Genomic DNA, 25,442 nt, shown 5'->3' on the forward strand with positions numbered 1-25,442 from the left:
TCTGTCAAATACTAATGCATGAAAATCCTAACCTCAAAAAAATCACCCTTTATTATTTTTACATTATTTTTTCTAAAAACAAAATTTTTATAAAATATCCAAAGAAAAGTCAAAAGACTTAATTTCAGTGAAAAATTCCTTGAAGACAAACTTTTGTCCTCGAAATTATTTTTTAAAGCCAAAAATTTCAATAATATGTTTGTGCTTAATGCATTTTGCCTTAACTCCTTTAAAACTGATTGCTCTCATCTGGAGATAATTCCGAAAAAAGAAAATTTTTCTATGTAATGATCAAATTCATTCATTATTATTTTGTAAATACAAAATTTTAATGGAATTTTTTCTAGTTATATTTTTTGCAGGCAAAACTTCAACAAGTTTTTTTCAATATGTCGATAAAATTTTGGAAAACAGTACAAACTTTATGACCACGTGTCACTGCCACACAGTGGCCCCAACAGAGCGCCTACGAAATTTTTAAAGAACTTGTCATATGTAAAAGTTTCTAACGATTTAAAAAATGTTACCCATAGAAATGTTAGATCTTTAGTGTAGTAGATATGACTGTTAAAATTTGACATATTTTAGATTTTCAAAAAATTAAAAGTATAAGTAATGTGGTGCGATTTCAAGTGTAATATCTGGAAAACTTAATAAGGAATTAAATAAACTAAACTAAATTCCTAAACTAAACTAAATAAGGAACTAAATAAGGAAAAAAAATATCACAAATTAAAAAAAAATACTCCGCTTAGTTACCATTTGTTCCACAAATATTGAATTTGAAGAGCCATAACTATGCACCCACAAGTCGTAGCATCCTTCTCCAACATTCATTTCATTTCAAACTGGCTGAACACTTATCTATCATTTGCCGTTCAAATCATTTTAGATATGATATTTGCAAAGAATAAATTCGAATCGTGCGCCATTAATAATTATAATATCTAGATTTTGGCTGATATAGACCATATTCGATACGAATCTCGATATGTTACAAACAGAATGACAAAATGAATACACCTCCATCCTTCGGTGCTGGGTATAAAACTAGAACATACAAAATTTATGAAAGACAAATCTCACTCAGTTCGGTCAGGCCGGTCATTGCATTCTGATCCCAGATACTTCTAAGCTATCAAGTATATCAACATTTCAATATTTTGGAAGGTTTTGAGGGTAAGGACACAGACCTGCTGAAAAACATGTCGAAAAACATACATACCTACGATACAAAGCATTATTAATAGCATTATGCTTAAAGATCAAAGCGTATTTTTGCCGCCAGATTGCTGTTTCATTTTAGGTAATCACGAATCAAAATGGTTTAACATTTGTGAAAATTTTGTGGTGCACAAAGTTTTGCTGGGATTTACGTACTCGCCGTATCCATGCTGCCGGCAGATGAGATTCTCTTTTACAAAGACAGACGTTGTTATACACACAAAACGACGAATTTGCTACGTTATATGTATATGTATGTGTGTGTGTCTATATGTTTATTGTTCACATTGTTCATAGCAATATATAAAGACAAATAAACAAACACAAGCATACCGGCATACTCGTAACATCAAATAGGCACGGACAACATAATCTTACACACATAGGCTGTTCGTACAAGGACTCGACAATAAAAGCTTTTCACTTCGCGTTTATCTAAAAACTCGACAGCAGCGAAAACCAATACAACGATTGTAAACACAATAACCATCCTTCAGCCAACCGTTTCTCTCCTCGTCCCGCAATCAAGCGGTCGACACCGACCAAATGATTTCGCCACTAAGGGAAGAGCGAGTGGTGGTTAGACAATGTGAAAGGACTAGGATCTAAGAAAAGTGTTGGTATGTGTGTATCTCCGTACTCCTGGCTGGAAGGCTGCCACGTTGGCTGAAGGTAAATTAACTTTTGTGTAGTCTTCAGGGAATACAGGGAGTACAGCCAGTGCGCCACTTCTAAAGGGAAAGTTTGTAAGTCGATAACGAACGGTAGGTTGTAAAATGTCGGATGCTAGGGCACAGAGCTCTCACATCCTTGCTAGTGTGGAAATGAAATGGTAAACAAAAAATGGAATTATGGTTTAATCAGATGCGAGTTTGAGGCAAATGTATTTCGGTTGCACCAAACCATTATACATCCATATTCACACACACCGAATGTTGTGTAACATATACTAGAACATTTGCCTTTCCATATGCAAATACACACATACAGTCATATACATACATATATATTTACACATGATACATGCCAACATTTCGAGTTTAGTTGTAGTTCGTTAATCGACCCACTCAAGATTTAAGAAGGAATTTAGATCTTGACGGCGTAAATTATGAAAAACAAGTAAAAGCGTGCTAAGTTCGTCCGTGCCGAATCTTGCATACACTCCACCATGGATCGCATTTGTCAAGTTCTTTGAATGACTTTTTCAAATATATATATAAGCTATATTAAGTTATTGACCGATATGGACAGTACTTTTCATGGCTGTTACAAGTCATAGAAAAACACAACCTCCAAAATTTCAGGCAAATCAAGCAATAATTGCGCCCTCCAGAGTTTTAGAAAGTCAAAATGGGAGACAGGTTTATATGTCAGCAATATCAGCTTATGAATCGATTTAGACCATAATTGGTACAGTTTTTGGAAGTCATACTAAAATGACATATGCAAAATTTCAACCAGAATCTCAAGAAGTGTAATCAGGAGATCGGTTTATATGGTGGCTTTATCAGGTCATGCATTGATTTAGACTATATTTCGCATAGTTGTTGAAAGTCATACCAAAACAACAACATAAGCTCAAAAAGTTAACAACCGAGATCGGTTTATATGGCAGCTATATCAAAACATGGACCGATCTGGCACATTTACAATCCCAACTGGCCTACACTAATAAGAAATATTTGTGCAAAATTTCAAACTGACTTCCGAAGGAGTAAAGCTAGGCGCTTGACATTTTGCACAAATACTTTTAGTCCATGTTTTGATATAGCTGCCATGTAAACCGATTGAGTCTTGAGATCTGGAGCTTCCAGATGGCGCAATTCTTATCTGATTTGGCTGAAATTTTGCACATATCCATTTGGAATGATTTGAAATAACTGTGGTCTAAATCAACCAATAACCTAATATAGCCACCCAATTTGAGTTTCTGAACCTCTGGAGCACACAATTATTACTCGATTTGCCTGAAACTTTGAGGTCGTATTTGGTGCTTGATTTGATTTATTTCGCCCGATTTTCACTTATTCGCATGGCGCACTTATCAACCGATTTCAAAACATCACTATGTCGACTGAATTTGGTCAAAATCAATTTAGATTGAACTAAAGCTTCCAAATACATGTAATATTTGCCAGTTCACAAAGATATATTAAATGACTACAACTATGACTATCGGTGAAGATTCTGATTTATGTTGTTCATTTGTTGTTGCTTTATTATCAGAGCTATAAGGGGTAAAAATTGTGCTATTTTATACACAAAGGAACATGGGCAAACTTCTCACATATGAATGAGTGCAGTCCGATTCCTCCTTTTTTATAGCCGAGTCCGAACCGCCTACCGCAGTGTGGCACCTCTTTGGAGAGTAGTTTTTAAATGAAAAAAAAAAATTTTTTTTGACTCGCCAGGATTCGAATACGGGCTTTCAGCATCATAGTCGGACATTCTAACCTCTGCGCTACGGCGCCCTCCTATTTTATACACATTGTTGTTATATTTACACTTAAATACATATTTTCAGTTTCATGAATCATGATTTTTTAAGGTTGTTTGATTGAATTAAGTTTGAGGCAAAAATATTATAAATGATAAAAGGGTGCATTTTGGATGTTGAAATCAGTTATCATTGAGCGTAATAGAATGTTCATGGGCAAATGTGCTGTTACAAATATATATATATATATCTTTTCCAGTTTCGACATAGGACTAACGACTTATCTGGTGTGACCTAAATGGAGGTGGATAAACTTAATATAATTCATTCTCTTAACCCCATGTTCCTTCAGATGTTCTCTTGTATAAGAGGTACTGGAGTATATCCTGCGGTACCAGTCAGACTATTAACCAGATTTTCAATAGGTCTGATTATAATGATGTGTTATATGTCTCGAAGTATCACTTATACCGTGGTTTGGGATACATCTTAATAGTAGCTATAGAGCGTTATTTTTTTGCATCTTTATCTGCAAATTTCTTCCCTTACAATTGTCATATGTAAGTGTACCAGCCGATTTTCAATTTTACAGCCGCATGTCGAGTTAAATGTTGATGTGAAGTTGTCCTATTTCCTAAAACTTCCACTGCACAAGTAAAACTCAATCAAATTGGCTCCATATGTACATACAGCTGGTACTAATTTGCATTTATAAACCGATCTTTGCAAAATTAAACTCAAAAGGTCTCTCAGTACACAACACAGTTGTACATACAGATCGAAAAAAACTTAAACTGTAGTGTAGGATCTAAAATGGTCGATATAGTCGGATGTTAGTTATAACTAAATATGCACCCATCTGCCTTAAGACATTAAATCGGTAGTTCTGTCTATATGGGAGCTATATCGAAATATGGTCCCATCTCGACCATCTCCGGTTAGGACAACGGGAGGCTTATTCCAACTCATTGTTCTAGGTTTCAGCGAAATCGAGTAATGAATGTAGATTTTGTGGATACAAGACCTTCAAACGGCAGATCGATCTACATGACAGTCTTATCAAAATATGCTCCGAACTCGACCATATTCGGTTCGAACATTGGGGTGCCTAGTCCACCTCACTGTTCTAAATTTCTGCGAAATCAAGAAATAAATACAGCTTTAAATATATCTAAATATGGTCTGACGTGGATCACACTCGCATTTTGAAATCTGGTGACCTAGTGCAACTCAATGATCCAAATAAATGAGCCAGTTATGAACGTAAGACCCCAAATAGGCAGATCGGTCTATATGGCAACTATATTAAAATATGATCCAATCTGGACCATTCTCGGTTTGAATGTCGACGGGCTTAAATGTGCTTGCTTTGGGCTGAAGACCCTAAATCTGGAGATTGGTCTATAAGGCAGCTATATTTAAATATTGCCTTAACTAAATGCGACTTTTATGGGCTTAAGACCCAAATCGGCAAATCGGTTTGGCCCATCAAAAACTCAACCTAAATGAAAAAATGAATATAACCCCTGTCCTATGGTGGTGGGTAAAACAATCGCTTGTGAAAACAAAGCATATACTGCTGAAATTGCAAAATTTTGCGGAATACAGTGAGTGTTGGGTTAAAATGTTTTGGATTGGATTCGTTTCTTAAATTTCTCTACGTCCTTTGCATTCGAGATGTTGTGCTCGTGTACTATTCGAAGCCCGAATCACGTGCATAGATAGAAATGGAAACAAAAGGCACCCTGCAAACAATGAATGTCATTAAGTGGGAATTCATAAATATTCAATACGACATCATGACGGTGGTAACTTGAGTTTGAGAGCACCAAGTACCAAGGATGGTGGCGAGCCGCTTCAAACAGACTTTGGTTCTTCCTGGTTGATTCAAGTCAAAATGTTCCAAGCAGATTCTCGCATTGCGACTAGGATAGAGGCTTACAAAACCAAAATGTGCAAACATACGATGAGCAAAGAAACATTTCTAATTAAAATGAAATTCTCATTCTCCCATCAGCCATCAGATTTTGCTCCAGAGCCGCTTGGCACTCCGACTAAAAGATGAACGGATGCAGTGCTCTCGAGTGAAGCCTTTGCTTGCCTCATTCGGAGTACAATCGAAAAAGTCAGGCCAAAGTATATGAAACCACATCCATGCTGCACCCTCCGCCTCGCCGCAACTATGCCAAAGGACACAAGAAAAAGGCAAAATTAAATTACAACAATTCCCAAAGCCAAATTATAACTTTTCCCCATTTTTTACATGGCGTTTTTTCCTTTCTCTTATTTCAATGTGAAAGCCAGCGATGCTTTCCCTTTTAACTCCAGCATCCCGACATGCCGGCATCAGGGCGTATGTCCGTATGGCGACAGATGTAAGGAAAGATAAGTTTGTTTTGCGAATTCCTTGCAGTGTTCTTTGGATGCTTTATTCATGCCTTCCTTCCTTGGTTTTTCTATGCCTTGATGTAGCTGTTGTTGCTGCAGTGTGTTGTACACTGAGGCGGCAGCGCTGCCGATGAAAGACTCCATCGGGTCAGTCCAGTACGTACAACTGGCTGCCATGTGCCTTGATAAATCGTTGGTTGTGGGTGCCAAATACAAAAAGCCAAGCAAGGACGAATTGAGAAACCTCTCCCTGTGCGGAGGACTGGGTGGGGTGTTAGTCCGCCGGCCTTTGTTCCACTGCAAAAAGAAAAAGGAAATATCTATTCGTCTGAACAATGTGTTGTTATTCTTCATAGCTCCTTTTTCTTTTCGCCGAGTCTCCCGAAAATATTGTAACCGGAAATAGCAAAGACAATGTAATATTAACTTAAGGCGGAAGATTTAGCCCGCTTAAATTGTGGCATTTGAAGCGTTAGACAAAGCGCCACATCGGTGCTAAGAGACATAACGGAGAGACATTGCTAATGGAAATTGCAAAGATTAGTATTGAATAGTGCGAATGCAACAAGTGTCATTAAAGCGACTGAGGTCAATTTTTAACAACTTTTTTTATTCTTCTTCATACCTCAAGGTTCCAACGAAACAATAAGGTTGGCAGTAAGGGAAAATACCCATCGCCGTTTTTATCAATAAAGGAACAACAGACTACAGTAACATTTTCTTTATGATTCCTTAGATTTGGTCCTACATTCCGTAAGATTTGATTCTATATACCTTGTGAATGAGGCTGACTTCCAAAATGTTAACTGCGTGGTATTCGAACAATACTGAATAAACTATGTATATATTATCTTCCGTATGCTTTATATCGTGCATATAAACAAAGTCCATAGTGGCTTTGTTTGAGTACCTTGCGTGTTTACGAAATTTAAACACCGCCGTAGCATTGTATACAAACTCAACATTGATACATTTTGGAAGTCAGCCTGACTAACCGATGAACGCCCAGCTCAAACGGCCGATTCCGAAAAAGTCCCATAAGGTAACAAATATTGTCGAAACTTCCTACAGAACAAAAAATCCATAAAGACGCAAAGTGGCGCGTGAGTTCTTTCGTTTTAAAAATTATATCTTCTGAACCGGATAAGATAATCTAATAAATGAATATGATACATAACTGCTCACCCTATGAAATGAATTTTTGAAAAGGGTGCAACGCCTTGTAAGTGTTTAGTTATGAGTTATCAAAGTCAGCATTTGTGGAAAAATCAGTTTTAAGGTTACTAAGCGGAATACACATTATTTTTCATCAATTATAGAGTTTTTGTTCCTTTTTATATGGTATATATCTTCACATAATTAGGCAAAAAAAAATTTACATTTACATGTAGACCGATTCAGGGTTTTGGAGACATTATCTTCGCATTTTTTCTTTGATTTCGTTGAAATTCGGAAGAATAAGTTGTATTTAAGAAGCTTTTGCAAGTATCGAAAGAGGTAAGACAAAATGGATGATATCAACACCCGAAACGTCTTATACATCCGAGCAGATAAAGGAAAATGTTGAGAACTACAACTTTGAGATCGTCAACTCAACTTTTTTATCAGCAACTTTATCTGCCTCTGCACCGCAGTTCGGTTACGGCGATGCCGAGCTATACACAACAAGTGACACCAGTTTTGAAACAAAACCAAGCAGCAAGACCAAAACTCCGATGGAGCAACCAGATGTCAGAGATTGGAGAACAAGCGTGGAATATCGAGGCACTTGGACATCTATTCTACGTTCGGCTAGGGAAATACATTTTTTATAATGCAATATTTCACCGGACATCTTTTCCGTCAAAAACGGATTTTCGATCGACTTTAATTAAGTTCGAAGATGAAACTAGCAACATCATTTAAGCAGAATGTAGGCAGAATCACTATAGAAAGATATTCGCAAAAGCAACCAAATTTTGAAGGCTTTGAAAGATTAGGATCGGCCTATAAATAGTGTGGATAACAACTGCGCCCTCTAGAAGCGCAAGAAATCTAACCTGGAGATCGATATATATCGCGGCTATATCAGATTATGAGCTGATTTAGACCATACTTGGCACAGTTGTTGGAAATCATACCAAACCAATATGTCCAATATGTTTCAACCAAATCGGATAAGAATTGCGTTCTCCAGAAGCTCAAGAAGTCTAATCGGGAGATCGGTTTATATGGCGGCTATTTCAGGTTATGAACTGATTTAGACCACACTTGGCAACATTAACAAAATGTGCACCGGATTAGTTTACGATAATCTTAGAAAACAAAGCAGGTAGAGTTTAGCTTGTCTTATAAATGTATGTGTGTGTGACTCATAAGCCTCTGAATCGATTTCTTTGAAATTACCACATATCTAAGGTTTGTCTGGAACGAATAATAGGCTATATATACTTTTTAATATCTGAAGGGGGTGCACCTTACCCCTCCGTCCCAAAATGGCGTGCTTATTTCCGTTTAAGTTAACATGGGGCAGTCCCACCCCCTAAAACTCTCCTACCGGTTATACAGTCAGCTACTGTGGAACTCTTATTGGAAGCAAGTGAAGAGGGAACGCTTTAACCGAACATTTAATGTTATTGACCAGGAACTGCCGATTGACCATAAAAAATTGTATACCTTAACTTTTATGCAATATTGCCTCAATAAAAACGATTGAAGGATAGATTTGAAAATTAGCATATATGAATAACTAGCTGACCCGTGCCCGCTCCGCTGCCCCTTCTTTTACTTTATATGTAACAAAATTTTCCTTGGAAAATTTATTTTCGACAATTAAAGAGATTTTAGTGAAATACTATGCTACGAAAATAATGTATCGCTTGACTAACAGTTTAACAATATAAGTGGCTTTATCTGAATCCCGTATGATCTTTATTAGTCTACGAATTTAAGTTTGGATGTAAGGTGTACTCTATTCTTAAAATACTTTATTTCAGCCCGATATTGGCCCTGAAAAAATAGCAGCATCGTGCTCTTCTTTCAAATACCATTTATTTAAATCCCATATTGCCATTGGTTTAGGAGAGTTTACACGATGAGGCGTCCCCCAAACACATGGCCTCAAAATAGGTTATCAAATTCGTTTTCTAATCTCAAATACCATTCATTTGAGCCACATTGCCATATTGGCATGGTCGAAAAATGTTTACCCTTTGAGGGGTGTTTTGGGGAAGGCGTGATGCACAGCATCAACCATTTACAACAATTATTTTTTAAGGTCTTATTAGACGATATGTACATATTTGTCATAGTACATATCACTTTTTGTATCCATTGGGCTTTTCTTACGCATGTCATATACGAATAGAGCACGCTCTAGTCCGCATGAATTTGCCATAAGCCATAAGTTTTAGGCATGTTAAATTTGCCCTGTCATGTGACACATACATGTCGTCTGATAGCGCCTGTAATAAATATATTTGACATGGGTTCGCATGATTACTTCTCGGTTATTATGCCCAAATAATCTATACGTGATACGCCACCTAGATCATTAATGTTCTAAATCATGGGTCTTACGAACTTTTAGTAACTCTCTTTTCACCGAACCACAACCATTAACATATCACGCATTTTCGGCACACAAGATAAGAAGCCCATGGCTTGTGTTGGAATAAATTCTCAAAGTTGTTATACTGCTCAAAATTTGTTAAACACACAGTCACCACATATATAGCAAGAACTAGGTGCACCAATCAAGCAACATCTTCTTAACGAATTCATATCAAGAGAAACAACATTTTAATGTTTTCAATGGGGCAAAAAAACACGAAAAGAATAGCTGTTGGAAAAAATCTTTTAGCGGATTTGGAAATAACGCGCCAATTTGAGATAGAATCAACAAAAAGTCAGGGAAACTCATATCACTTTGACCGATGTAATATTTGAAAATTATTTTTGCAATTTTCTATTCTCCAAATTCAGTTTTTCGTATGTACTTGAAGCGGAATTAATGCCTATGCTAATGGCGGGCCCTTTTCAAATTGCATGAACTTCCCCTGCTGCCTTTATTGTGGGCAAACGTAAACACTGCACTCAATGCTGTTGGGGTTTACTTCCGGTTTTATAACATTTTTATTTATTATGCAAGTGTTGTTGTCGCTCCTGTTGTTTATTGCTAATAATTTTAGCATGAAATGGTTTTCTGTGTCATATCCCACGGCATACTCACACATCTGTGTTGTATGGCAGTTATGATCCTTGTGGGCTGAGGGGAAGACCTTGGTGTGTGCAGGGCGAATGCCTATACCATGAACGGCAACGAAATAAAGGCAAGTTGGGAAGAACCGTTGGCTGTTGAACAGGCTCACATAGTGACACATGCACGCTCATAAACGCTCTCAAATTCCAGATTTATAACGATTTTTAGCTTACAGAGTACAATGACATCAAAATGCACTTAGCAGTTGCATGATTCCATAGGTCGTTGCCCCTTGCTGTGAGTGCGATAAACGTATTGAGAGGCAGAGCTGTTGTTCCCTAGCATGCTCATTGTAGTGTCTTGCGACTGGTATATGCAGTTGGCATTGTGGTTTGGTACATAGGTCGAAACCCCAATTATGTTCCTCATTCGCACAACGTGACTTGACTTGCATTCTTTTTTCGTTGTTCTTTGACGACCTATTTATTTTATTAGGTTAAAAGGTCACAGTAATACTTCGATTGACTAAGGAAGCATAGCTGGAATAACTATACGTTTTTCCAAAGAAGTTCGGAGAGTAAATCCCTTGTGGTGTGTTTGCCTTGCATATACATTAGTAAAAATAGTTTCAAAAAACAACAACTTTTGTCGAAAAAAAGGACGACAAAATTTGTGAATTTTCCTGCAACAATCTATTTTGAATCTCAACGACCAAAAGTACAAATTTGTTGTTGAAAGGCACTCTTTGCAAGTCAACGTATAACAACAACAATTGTATGAATTTTACCGCCGCCACCGTGGAGTTTTTAAACTCATGGTCTCATATGTAGTAGTTTTCCACGCATGGCTAGAGGATGCGACATCATTTTCGTTATGATGAAATAATGTAATAAGTTCTATTAGTTGCTCAATTAAAAAGATTTCAAATATTTCACAAATTTGGAAGTTGGTTTTTTTTTAGAGTAGTTTTTTCTGTGTGCGAACCAAGAACATTATGAAGACTTTGCTATTTTGATTCCAACTGTCCCACACTTAAATGATTCAACATGGTTTCTAATAAATTGATTGTGACATTCTCTGTGTGGCGCCGTCCTGTTGGAACCATATATCCTTCAAGTCCATACCATCTAATTGGGATCAAAAATATTCAGTTATCATTTAACAGTAGCGATTCCCATTCAGAGTAACGTGTCTCTCTTAATCATCACGGAAGAAGTACGGTCCAATGACGCCACTGGCCCATAAACTGTATTTAACTGATAATAAAACTATGTTGATATACTTAGCACTTTAATTTCGTTTTTCATAGTCTACAAAATAATATGGATATGGCGGACTTCTGTGCAAATATGAAAATATGGGCTCAATCCTTTGCAACTTATTTACAGATGTATGTGTAATACATATGAAATACATTTTAGCAAAGTGTATATTCGAAATATATCAAAAAAAAAGATTTAATAAGAGAATACAAAGAAATGAATTATTTCATGCGTATTATATATAGGTGAACTGATGAACTGGTTTCATTTTATATTTCGGAATTGGACAACCCTTGTGTTGCAATCTGCCAACTTAATGCTCTATCGTAAAGCTTGACATTTTTGGGGTTATAATATGTAATCAGAACGTTTAGACATACGAGCGCTATTTATGTTGTTTACAGTAACTTAAGAGCTTCATCTCGCCAAAAAAAAATTAATTAAATTGTGAACATTTTCGTGCCATTAGTTTTTACAAATTTCGACGTGGATTAACTCAACAACTGTGCATTGATGAACTTAATTAAATTTTTGGCGATAAAGCTTCATCCACGACCAGTGTTTATCGATTGTATGGTGAATTCATTCAAGAAATGCTCCAAAAATACGAAACAACTGCATTATTGAGCACTCAAAACATCGATTTGATGAACCATCCGGCGTATAGTCCTGACTTGGCACCGAATGACTTATTTTTATTCCAGAGGTTATCGTTTGAATACATGTTTTGGAGACACCTCAATCAGAGTGGATGAAGCGCTTCGACAATTGGTTCAAACGTATGCAAAAGTGTAAAGATCTTAATGTGGAATATTTTGAAAAACAATAAAGCTATTTTCGATGATTAATATTTGTTTTTTTGTTCTCTAATCCCGAAATATAAAAGGCAACCTTCGTACTAATGCTGGCTACCTTTGTGAGATATCCTGTCATGTTAAAACTTCTCTACCAAGTGGTGTCGCTCTGGTGCACGCCGTTCGGACTCGGAATAAAAACAGAACTTATACTTTAATACGACTGCGCTCATTGATATGAGAAAAGTTTTCCCTGTTCTTTAATGGAATATTCATGGGAATATTAATCCTTGAAAGCCTTGGTGATGGATGTCCACCGTTCAGTTCAACGGGGGTGTACTAATTTCGTCATTCCGTTTCTATTGATCTGAGACCCAACAAAGTACATACACTCTTGATCGTCTTGACATTCTAAGTCGATTTAGCTTCATCCATCTTTCCGCCTGTGTGTCTGTCGAAAGCACGCTAACTTTCGAAGGAATAAAGCTAGGCACTTCAAATTTTGCACGAAAACTTCCTATTAGTGTAGGTCCGTGGGGATTGTTAATGTGCTATATCTGTCAATGTTTTGATATAGCTGTCATTATAAACGATCTTCCGGTTTGACAAGAATTGCGACCTCTAGAGGCACAATTCTTGTCCGGTATATCTGACATTTCGCACGATGTGTTTTATTATGGCTTCCAAGAACTGTGTAATGTGTATGGTCTAAATCGTTTCATAACCTGATACAGCTCCCATATAAACCGATCTCCCGATTTTACTTCTTATCCGAATTGGCTAATAACCCGATGTAATTGCATTGCAATTCATTTCCGTTATCCTTTGTCCCATAAAGAGATTCCGGGCAGAGAAATTGACAGATGCAATTCATGGAGGAGGGTATATAAAATTCGGCCCGGCCGAACTTAGCACGCTTTTAATTGTTTTTCTTAACAACAAAAATTCGAACGCAATTGAGAAAATAAAAATTATAATTTTAACAACAAACAAGTAAAAAGGCGTTAAGTTCGGCCGGGCCAGTAAAAAATGCCCCATAGCAGCTATATAGACATATCAAACGATTTAGACCAAATGCTTATAAGTACAAGTCATTGTTCAACCGAGAGATCGGTCTATATGGCAGCTATATCCAAATCTGGTTCCATCTGAGCCAAATTGAAGACCAACATCGAAGAGCCCAACACACCTCACTGTCCCAAATTTCGGCGACATCGGACAATAAATGCGCTTTTTATGGGCCCAAAACCTTAAATCGAGAGATCGGTCTATATGGCAGCTATATCCAAATCTGAACCGATCAGTGCCAAATTGAAGAAAGATGTCGAAGGGCCTAAGGCAACTCACTGACCCAAATTTCAGCAAAATCAGATAATAAATGCGGCTTTAATGGGCCTAAGACCCTAAATCTGAGGATCGGTCTATATGGCAGCTGTATCCAAATCTGGACCGATCTGGGCCAAAATGGCGAAAGATATCGAAGGGCTCAACACAACTCACTGTCCTAAATTTCAGCAAAATCGAATAATAAATGTGGCTTTTATGGGCCTAAGACCTTAAATCGGAGGATCGGTCTATATGGCAGCTATTTCCAAATTTGGACGAAGGATGTCGAAGGGTCTAACACAATTCACTGTCCCAAATTTCAGCAAAATCGGATAATAAATGGGGCTTTAATGGGCCTAAGACCCTAAATCTGAGGATCGGTCTATATGGCAGCTATATCCAAATTTGGACCGATCTGGGCCAAATTGACGAAGGATGTCGAAGGGCCTAACGCAACTCACTATCCCAAATTTCAGCAAAATCGGATAATAAATGAGGCTATTATGGGCCTAAGATCCTAAATCGGCGGATCGGTCTACATGGGGGCTATATCAAGATATAGTCCGATATAGCCCATCTTCGAACTTAACCTGCTTATGGACAAAAAAAAGAGTCTGTGCAAAATTTCAGCTCAATATCTCTATTTTTAAAGACTGTAGCGTGATTTCAACAGACAGACGGACAGAGGGACGGACATGTCTAGATCGTCTTAGATTTTTAAGCTGATCAAGAATATATACTTTACAGGGTCGGAAATGGATATTTCGATGTGTTGCAAACGGAATGACAAAATGAATATACCCCCATCCTTCGGTGGTGGGTATAAAAAATCCTTTGAACTAATTGTATGTTTGGTGAACGTGAAAAGTTGCGTATGATAAACGTCATTTTGATATCAATATCGCTTATACGCATAGTTGAACCATGAGTTTCTATTGTATGATATGCCAAAAAAAACTCAGAAACAAAAAAAGCAAGCACTCTCCGGTGACAAAGTAAAGAACACATACATAGTATTCCATTGATTGGACACATGCATTCAGAAATATGCATGTTTTAATTACTTCATAACAAACGCTATCTTGTTTACATGTCTCCATTTAGGTCATTATGATTTTTTCGAATGATCATTACGAATACATTTTGTTATTTCCTCTTGGAAATAGTTCAAATCCTTATGCTTCCCCTTTAATACCCTTAATTATTGCGCTCCTTGGCTATTCAGATAATTATCCAACAATACTTGCAAATTATAGAGCACCTTTGTCTGTGTGGGTTTGGGCGTTTCCGCTTCGTCCAAAATATTCAACGTGCTATAATTTTAAAATCACTGTGGGAGCGTTGTTGTTGGTGTTACTGCTGCTGTCTAATGTTAAAGTGTTGTTCCTTTTTTGATCCCCATTCCGTTTCGGATACTAAGTGTTGGTGTTAAGCTTAGTCTCGTGCTAAGTAGTAATTTAGCTTGGACGAAAAACTAACGTTAAATGTTTATTGAAAAGGGCCCAGTTAATAGGATGCTTGTGCATAATGGGTACTTTGGCACCTGGTTGTAATTATGTGATTACGAGCAGAGAGTAACTTATACATATGAGAACGCATGTGGCGGTTGCTCAATTAGTGTGCCAATTTAGTATTTAAAGGCACTGGCTGGGATGTGGGAATATGTTTTCACGAGTTTGGAGCAATCTGTTCTTACTTTTATTCTTGACCGGGCCCAAGGTGTTTAGTGTACGAGTTTTAGTTCAATTTATATATAAACAAACTATGCCCCTCTTATAAGGGCAAATAAATATATAGCAATTAACTCTTAATCTCAAAAGTTTTCAACGACATTCAGTACATTGAGGAAGAGATACCAAATTTCTATGACAAATTTCATTGTATACGCATGTTACAGCCCAATAAATGCAATACGGGTGGCTTATATATGTACATGATAGCTACTTATCTATTTAAAATCCGTCGTTTTAGCCTTGTCCGTCTGTCTGTTTGTTCTCTGATTTTTCGTACAAAATATATATCGCAATTTAATCGGATTGGTCGGAAAGTCGGAAATATGTTAATTTTAACATGTTGAGGATAAAAAATTCAAATGTGCAATTTTGGTAGAAGAACTATTTTTCAGAATATTTCTTCTTTCTCGTGTGCATGGTGTACCGCAGCATTCAAACGATATAAAGAAAAGCATATGCGTTGCTTTGACTTTGATGTAGCTTAATCTTTGTATATACCCTTCTGGACCATGATGGTGGAAGGTGTAAATGTCCCTTAGGTACCAAATTTTAATCGCAATGATTCAAAATTAATGCTAAATTCCCTTAAAAGCTCAAATCGGGGAGTTGCTTTATATGTAGACTTTTTGTGGTTATGGAACTACAATATATGGGCCTTGTTTTTTGTGTGTGCTTTGAAGGGGATTACTTGGCGGTATTAAATAAGGACACAATGAAATAAAGCCCCAAACAGAAAATGGAATAAGACCCTAAACTTTTATATGTGAAACAAAAACAACAATAATTGGGGCGTTTTTTCGTTTTTGAAATAAAACCTTAAATTCGGAAATGAAACTCAGTCCCAAACTTAGTTTTAGGGGCTTTATTTCAGAATTTGAAATAAAAAAGAAAAATCAGCAAAAGGGTGATATTAATGTGGTATATAATTATAGTGGTTTACCACTCATCGACACTATGAACTCTTTACAAGCCTAATTCTCAACAGCATCAACAGTTGTTAGACTACAATGATGTACTTAATAAATATCAGCTTGGTGTCCGCATTATAGTTCACCTTAATTGCACTCCGATCTTGTACAAGTGTCGGCAGTGATCTCTCTTGGAGTTAAGGCGGCCAAAACATAGAAATGGAGAATGATTATAAATACCTTGGAGTAATTTTGACTTACAATCTCTCTTTTTTAAAAACAAATTGATAGCAAACTTACTTTGGCGAATAATGCAATAAACTTTACTTGGCTGGGCTACATTCACCACCCGAAAATAAATTTTACGAATAAATTAAAGATCTTTCATATAGCATCCATAATATTTTATGCTGCACAGGTCTGGGCATTTCTTAAGTTCGAGGAGGTCGAATTATTGTGGAGAAACTTTCTGAAAAATATGTTGTATCTGCCCAAAACCACACCTAATCACATTCTTCATCTATAGACTGGCCTAGCACGACTTTATCTAGAAACCTTAAACCTTCACTTTGATTATATTAGAAAAGCTACCTTTCAATAGACTTCCACGACTTTTGGCAGAAGCGGCGTCGTTGGTTAATGAAATTGGAAGTTCTTTAAATTTCGATATGTGGAGATGCTATTATTGACATTTTAACAATGTTGTACTAGATTCTTTAAAGGATTTACGTCGTTGGTTAATGAAATTGGAAGTTCTTCAGATTTCGATATGTGGAGATGCAATTTTTGACATTTTAACAATGTTGTACTAGATTCTTTAAAGGATTTACACCTCGCAAAATGTGTAGATAGTGCCAGAAACTCTCATTTCCTTGACATGTACCCTACATTGCAATATGAAATTACTCCATACTTTATCGACAATCTCTCGGCACACTACTTTTCTTGAACAACCGTAATTTTTGTGGAAATATTGATAATAGATGCACCATTGGTAACTATAATGACATGGAAAATACTCATCATTTACCTGGCAGTTGCCCCATTACCGCAATTACAGTGTTACTTATTTTGGATAAACTCTTCTCACATTTCAAGAAGTTCAAGATGGCTCAGATTACTTGAGCCTATATAAATTTCAACTGAGTTGTTTAAAATGTAGAGGAATTTTCAAAAACACAGGTGAATTCCACTAAGCTATAAAACTAAAATAAAAGATATTCACTACTACATGCCCTTATTTTAATTATAAAGGGAAAGTTCATGTTTTAATCTCATTTATTTACTTAACACAACGATATATTTTATGTCTTATTATGATTTAATTAAATTTGTATGAAATCATTATAATTGTATTACAAAATAGTTTTCAATAAATCATATTATTCATCAATTGAGCACATAAAGAAGACGAAAAATGCTCCTCAGAATTGTACGCGTGGTTTTGTGAAAAATTTTCAACATTCTCCATTTCATTATTGTAATTAAAATTTGCTATTAAATAATACATAGTTACTATCGCATTTTGTCCGACAGCTTTCTCTCCGTTTCTATAACAAACAGAAAAACCAAAAATCCTTATTTTTAAATTTAGGCTAAAAATGTGTTGCTGTAGCAGCATTGACTGGTGTCCCAACTCATCGGTAGGATCTGTCCAACTGGTCAGATCCTACATATAGATTATAACATGTTTATAAGAGCAGATTATGAAGTTTTATAAGAGCAAATGATAAAAATAAAATAAAACCAAACATTTACACGTGAAAAGAGTTTAAAGAGAGGAGAAAAATAGAGTTAGAACCGCATGCGCGATATATATAACTAAAATGGAATAAAGTTCAAATAAATGTTCTTAATTAGAATATTCTTATCCCATTTATCTGTATTTTGGAATAGTGAGTTGTGGCTGACTGAGGTACAAACCGGCCCATATCTGAAATAACATTTCAGTTCTACACGGGTGATATTAATACTTTTTAATTTTTTTAATTAATCATCACCTATTAATGCTCTCCAATCCTATAAAGTATATATATTCTTCATCGCCGTAAAAATCTAAAACCGTCTAGCCATGTCCATTGGGTCGTTTGTTTGTTCAAATCACGTTACAGTCTTTAAAATAGAGATATGGAGCTGAAAATTTGCACAGATTCCTTAAAAGTTCGTAGATGGGCTATATCGAAAATCCTGATATGCCTCTAAATGGACCGATCTGCCTATTTAAGGTCTTAGGTTTTTTTTGGCCTTAGGTTTTAAGGTCTTAGGTTTTTTCTTGGCTCATGACAAGCGAATTTATTGTCCGATTTCGCTGAAATTTGGTATAGCGAGTTGTGTTATGATCCCCGATAGCTATGTTCAATACGGCCCAGATCGGTGCTATATATACCGATCACCCGATTCAAGGTTCTAGGTCCATAAAAGATGAACTTAATAAGCGATTTTGCTGAAAGTAAGCGCAATGAGTTGCATTAGGCCCCTCGACATTTGTTTCGAGTATGGTGAGGATCGGACTGTATTTGGATATAGCTGATCTATATACCGATCTCCCGTTTTAAATTCTTACACAGTATCTTCGGCATTCGTGTTTAATATGGGTCAGATCGATCTTTTTCGGATATATCTGTCATTATCGTATTGTGAGAAAGGTGATTAATAAAGGGTGATTTTTTTGAGGTTAGGATTTTCATGCATTAGTATTTGACAGATCACGTGGGATTTCAGACATGGTGTCAAAGAGAAAGATGCTCAGTATGCTTTGACATTTCATCATGAATAGACTTACTAACGAGCAACGCTTGCAAATCATTGAATTTTATTACCAAAATCAGTGTTCGGTTCGAAATGTGTTCATTCACCGTTCAGCGATGAGGCTCATTTCTGGTTGAATGGCTACGTAAATAAGCAAAATTACCGCATTTGGAGTGAAGAGCAACCAGAAGCCATTCAAGAACTGCCCATGCATCCCGAAAAATGCACTGTTTGGTGTGGTTTGTACGCTGGTGGAATCATTGGACCGTATTTTTTCAAAGATGCTGTTGGACGCAACGTTACGGTGAATGAACACATTTCGAACCGAACACTGATTTTGGTAATAAAATTCAATGATTTGCAAGCGTTGCTCGTTAGTAAGTCTATTCATGATGAAATGTCAAAGCATACTGAGCATCTTTCTCTTTGACACCATGTCTGAAATCCCACGTGATCTGTCAAATACTAATGCATGAAAATCCTAACCTCAAAAAAATCACCCTTTATATAAATCAGAGGTGGTGAGTATCAAAAATTCGGCCCTGCCGAACTTCATGCCTTTTTAATGGTATAATGAAGTTTAAACTCCTGTATTCCCCTTGCTTCTTCTGACGCCTTTTTTAAAACACAATGTGGATACGACTCCTCATATAGACCAAAATCTCTAATTTTTGTTGTTCTTAAGTCCTAGGTGCTAAGCGAATTCTGTGATAGGTTTCGAACAATAATCTTCCAATTTAGTTTTAGAAGAGTAAGGTTTATAGTTGATCCTCTCCTCTACTTGCTGACAGCTAATAATAAACTATCTACAACTTTACCTTTCTGCAAACATCGCCACATTTGCAAGAAACGTGATTGTGTTTCATCGATACACAATCGGTTTATAAAATCAAAGTTCTATGGAAAACGTTTAATAACACCAAATGTTTGTCTTCCAGAAAGTTTCTTTGAAATACAGTGACGATTTCATAAAATGTCTTTTATATAAATCAAGAGGTGGTGAGTATCAAAAGTTCGGCCCTGCCGAACTTCATGCCTTTTTAATGGTATAATGAAGTTTAAACTCCTGTATTCCCCTTGCTTCTTCTGACGCCTTTTTTAAAACACAATGTGGATACGACTCCTCATATAGACCAAAATCTCTAATTTTTGTTGTTCTAAAGTCCTAGGTGCTAAGCGAATTCTGTGATAGGTTTCGAACAATAATCTTCCAATTTAGTTTTAGAAGAGTAAGGTCTATAGTTGATCCTCTCCTCTACTTGCCGACAGCTAATAATAAACTATCTACAACTTTACCTTTCTGCAAACATCGCCACATTTGCAAGAAACGTGATTGTGTTTCATCGATACACAATCGGTTTATAAAATCAAAGTTCTATGGAAAACGTTTAATAACACCAAATGTTTGTCTTCTAGAAAGTTTCTTTGAAATACAGTGACGATTTCATAAAATGTCTTTTTCAATCTCAATATCATCGGAACGCCCACAATTACTATCCGACTTGGCTGTAATTTTGAAGGTGGTATTTTTTTCTGTAGCTCCTACATATTTAAAAATTGTGGAGGGTGTATAAAATTCGGCCTGCCGAATTTGAAGGTAGACGGAACAAACTCTTACACATTGAATCTAACAAAACCGATTTAATTAATTTCCTTGAAACGATCAACCTCTATAAATAGACTTAAATATTTCACATAATTAATTTTTATAATTCACAAACTATTGAGTTGACCAAATTGCTGATTTTTTAAAAGAAAGTAAATGCATTTTTAATAAATTTAGAATGAACTTTAATCAAATATAATTTTTTTACACTTTTTTTCTAAAGCAAGCTAAAAGTAACAGCTGCTAACTGACAGAAGAAAGAATGTAATTACAGAGTCACAAGCTGTGAAAAAATTTGTCAACGCCGACTATATGAAAAATCCGCAATTACTTTTTGGGCAACCCAATATAGATGTACATTATAACAACTGTCTACAATTTTGAGCAAGCTTAGGACCATTATAATTAGCTTATTAATACAATATAACAATAAAAAAAAATATTTTTTTTTTTCGTTTTCTATTTTCAGTGCTGGGATGAGTGCAGTAGAATATCCCCATCTAAAATCAGCAAATCAATAAGAGAGACATGGTCTCTCCACACAGTGTCTATGATCCAACAGGATTCTTTGGTTTTAGTGGATGTCGCGTGGGACCAGATGAGTGTTCCCTACCAATGTCTAGTTACCTGGGAGGTGTCTGGAGGTGGTTTAATGGGCAATCTACTTACAGAGTCCTTCAGTGTGCAGTTGTCTTTATGGCCGGACACAAAGTACCGGGTCCAAGTAACTTGCAAAAACAAGGTAAATAACATATAACAAGCAAACGCGTGCTAAGTTCGGCCGGGCCGAATCTTATATACCCTACATCATGGATAGCATTTGTCGAGTTCTTTTCCCGGTATCTCTTTTTAGGCAAACAAACGATAAAAGAAAAAAATTGCTATGCTATTGGAGCTTTATCAAGTTATGGCCCGATTAGGACCATAATCGAATTGAATATTGGAGACCATAGCAGAAGTTATTGTGTAAAATTTCAGTCAATTCGAATAAGAATTGCGCCCTTTTGGGACTCAAGAAGTAAAATTGGGAGATCGGTTTATATGGGAGCGGTATCAGGCTTTTGACCAATTCTTACCATATTTGACACGTAGGTTGAAATCGGATACAAATTGCGCTCTCAAGTGCCTCAAGTAGTCAAGATTCAAGTTCGGTTTATATGGCAGCTATATCAGGTTATGGACCGATTTAAACCATACTCAGCACAGTTGTTGAAAGTCATTATCTAACACCTCAATCAAATCGGATGAGAACTGCGCCTTCTGAAGGCTCAAGAGTCAAGATCCCTGATCGGTTTATATAGCAGCCATATCAAAACATGGTCCGATACGGCCTGTTTACAATCCCAACCAACCTACACATATAAGAAGTATTTGTGCAAAATTTCAAGCGGCTAGCTTTAATAGTTCGAAAGTTAGCGTGCTTTCGACAAACAGATGGACGGACGGACATAGCTAGATCGGCTTTAAATGGCATGCCAATCAAGAATATATATAGTTTACGGGGTCTTAGATGAATATTTCGAGGAGTTACAAACGGAACTCCCTAGTCCTGTGGTGGAGGGTATAATAAAATACCAGAGACTATTCTTAAAAAGCTCTAACAGTCTCATAAGAAATTGAAATTTACTTGAAATTTCAGAATATAAACCAATTTCAATACCTTTGTACCTTAAATCAAAAACAAAAAATTGTATGTTCGTGCAAAATTCGACCGGGCCGTAATTACATGTTGTGTTCTCCTATCTGTATAGATTCTCCGTTTATAATAAAATTGTCAATCTCGTGGCAACCGATTGTACGTACCGGATTGACCCGATGGAATCGTTAATGACCAAGAGCTGGCTCCTCAGTGTACAACAACAACATAATAATATTGTATTCATGATTTCTATTTGCAGTTATCCGGTCTAATGTCACGGTCATTACCACTGGCTATCGACACATCAAATGCTATTCGAGCTGTTGAATCAGATGCTGATGCAAAGATCATTCAAAAGCCAAGTCTTTTGGGTTCTCTCATTACCAAACTACCGCTTTCACCGGTAATGTCTGCAACAACAACTATGGAAACAGTCCACTTGTTATCCGCCCATGATTCGTCCAATGGTCTCAATACAATCGATTCCAATGTGGTGCCATACGATTATGCTCTACATTCCGGCGAAAGAAAAGACCACGAAACTAGTTTTATTCTCAATTGGAATATTATCCGGAAAAACGGCGATATCTCTTCGGTGGAACCTATGCAGCAATCGGAACAAGAACTATGGACGATGCTCGCGAACGCCCAAAGACCTTTGCTGTTCGGCATGACGGGTGGCTTGGTTCTCATAATATTCTTGCTCTTAATTTGCACATGCCCATTGCAGAGTCCACGCATTTCTAATGACAAAGCCATGCTGATTGCAGAAGACTTGAATGTGGACCGGCTAACAGTGCCACCAGTGCAATTGTTCTCATCAAAATTCTCAGGAGTCACACCCACACCATCATCCGAGAGTACATGCAAATCGCCCGCCACTTGCTCGAGGCACACGCCACGAGTGTAAGCTAGGCCTAGATCATGCTCAACTGTAGCCCCAAACCACAAACCCTCTTCCCCGCCCCTAAGAAGCACTGTCAAGTGAACCAAACGCAAAGTATTCAAATATGCAACTTGCCTAAGGAATTTTTTATGGACGTATTGAAATAAAAGACAACTACTTTTTACTTATGTAAAAGGACTCAAATCGGATGAATGATGCGCGTGTGTTTGTGTAGCGTAAGTGTGTAAGATGAACGAATGCTTTTGAGCCTTCTGGCATCATTTCGCGATATCCTATAAATGTTTAATTAGATCTTAGTCCGCAGCTCAAATGGCAATAGTTATAGCTTGTTTTGTACAACAACAACAAAAAGGAACAAACAATACAACAAATAGAAAAACCAATGATCGATCGCTCGAACTGCATTAACTGCTACATTCTCAGCCAAGCAATAAAAAATCCCGAATTTTATCAAACGAATCACTAGGTCTTGCCCACAGGCAGCAGACGTGGGTATTGCAAGAATGCCAAAGCAATGCGAACGGCAGGCAAAGTCGATGCGCACCACAACCGCCTCAATAGAGAACTCCAATGTTACACAATCATATCTTTCAGCTCTATTTGATTAATGATGCTCTCACTGTACAGATGCAGATCGTCCACTACTCAAAGACCTTTTTTGTAAGCAAACATAATCAAAATTACCAAAAACAACATAATTATATAAATAATAGAAATAAAAATCACAAACATCAAAAACTTTAGGCAATTTTTTATGAAATTAAATGGATTTTTAATTAAAACATTGGCTTCAAATCGTATTGTAAACAAATTTATACATAACAAATAACTTACTAACACACATTTTGGCATCGTAAAAAACTAGACTTAAATTTACTTATTATCGTAATTAATAAATCAAAATTCTAAATTAATACGTTATAGTACGCACACACTCTGTTCCTTCCGACAACGATTTTTTTTTTCATTACTCATTTTTCTCTGCCAAAGAAAATTAATTAGTAATAATCTGAAGAATGGTAAGCGGACGTGGTCAGACCACAACTTTAAAAAAGCTATAAAATGTTAGTGGATTTTTTTTATATTTATCTATTTTTTTTTTTCAAAAAATTTTTTGATATTAAATCTTTTTTTAATTTTAGCTGTTTAAAATGAAAGTTAAGGACAAGCAAACGAAATTTTGGAGAATTCGGAACAGAACTCTGCCAAATGAGGCAAAAATGTAAGCTTCTAAGGGCCGTAAATGGCTAAACGGAATATGGAATCAATCTACCGATTTAGAAAATACTTGTCATGGATGTAAGAAGTCTTAACAATACTCCATGCAAAATCTCACCCAAATCGGGTAACAATTGTGGCTTCCAGGGACTTAAGATACCAAACCTTGAGATGAGTTTATATGGGTGCTATATCACGTTAATGACCGATTTGGTCAAAATTTCAGCCAAATCTGATAACAACGGCGACTTCTAAAGGGAGGTTTTTTAGGGGCCGTAAATGGCTAATCGGAATATGGAACCTATATTAGCTTATGGACCGATTTGGAAAATTTTTGTCATGGATGATAGAAGTCTTAACAATATTTCATGCAAAATCTCACCCAAATCGGGTAACAATTGTGGCTTTCAGGGACTTAAGATACCAAACCTTGAGATGAGTTTATATGGGTGCTATATCACGTTAATGACCGATTTGGTCAAAATTTCAACCAAATCTGGTTTGAACAGCTCACGCACGTTTCGTGATTTGTTTCACTGTCAAACATCTTCAGTTTGGTCTATAATTTAACTATGAATCGTCTTACAAACGAACAACGCCTGCAAATTATTGAATTTTATTTTCAAAATGCGTTCTCTGCTAAGAAAGTTCATCGCGCGCCCCTGTGTGTTCAGCGACGATGCTCATTTTTGGCTCAATATGTACGCAAATAAATAGAATTGTAGATTTTGGAGAGAAGATAACCCAAAAGCATTGCAAGAGCTACCAATGCATCCAGAAAAAGTCACAGTTTGGTGCGGTTTATGGACTGGTGGCATCATTGGACCGTACTTCTTGAAATATGATGCGAATCGTAACGTAACTGTCTATGGTGAGGGCTATCGTGAGATAATATATAATTTTTTTTTTTTTTTTTTTTTTTTTGCTCAAAATGCAAGAGCTTGACTTGCATGACATGTGGTTTCAACAAGGCGGTGCCACATGCCACACAGCACGCGTAACAATGGACTTATTGAGAGGCGAGTTCGGTGAACATTTTATATCAAGTTCGGGGCCAGTCAATTGGGCGCCT

General features: G+C 36.6%; 1 protein-coding gene across 3 annotated transcripts in view; it reads left to right on the forward strand.

Annotated features, from left to right (window-relative positions):
• Positions 1 to 23,917, forward strand: part of LOC106084608 (uncharacterized) — a 92,219-nt gene extending 68,302 nt beyond the window's left edge. The window contains exons 3-5 of one of the 3 annotated variants that reach the window (XR_001220840.2): positions 21,076 to 21,348; positions 22,505 to 23,367; positions 23,443 to 23,917. Coding sequence is in view for 1 of the 3 variants with exons in the window: in XM_013248429.2 (XP_013103883.2) it covers positions 21,076 to 21,348; positions 22,505 to 23,155 (924 nt within the window). In the remaining 2 variants the exon portion in view is untranslated. Of the gene's footprint in view, positions 1 to 21,075; positions 21,349 to 22,504 lie in introns of all 3 variants that reach the window. The other 2 variants (XR_001220841.2, XM_013248429.2) reach the window with 2 other exon arrangements.
• The last annotated feature ends 1,525 nt before the right edge of the window (positions 23,918 to 25,442 follow it).

This window comes from Stomoxys calcitrans, chromosome 4, assembly GCF_963082655.1.
Source record: "Stomoxys calcitrans chromosome 4, idStoCalc2.1, whole genome shotgun sequence".
Lineage (NCBI taxonomy): Eukaryota > Metazoa > Arthropoda > Insecta > Diptera > Muscidae > Stomoxys > Stomoxys calcitrans.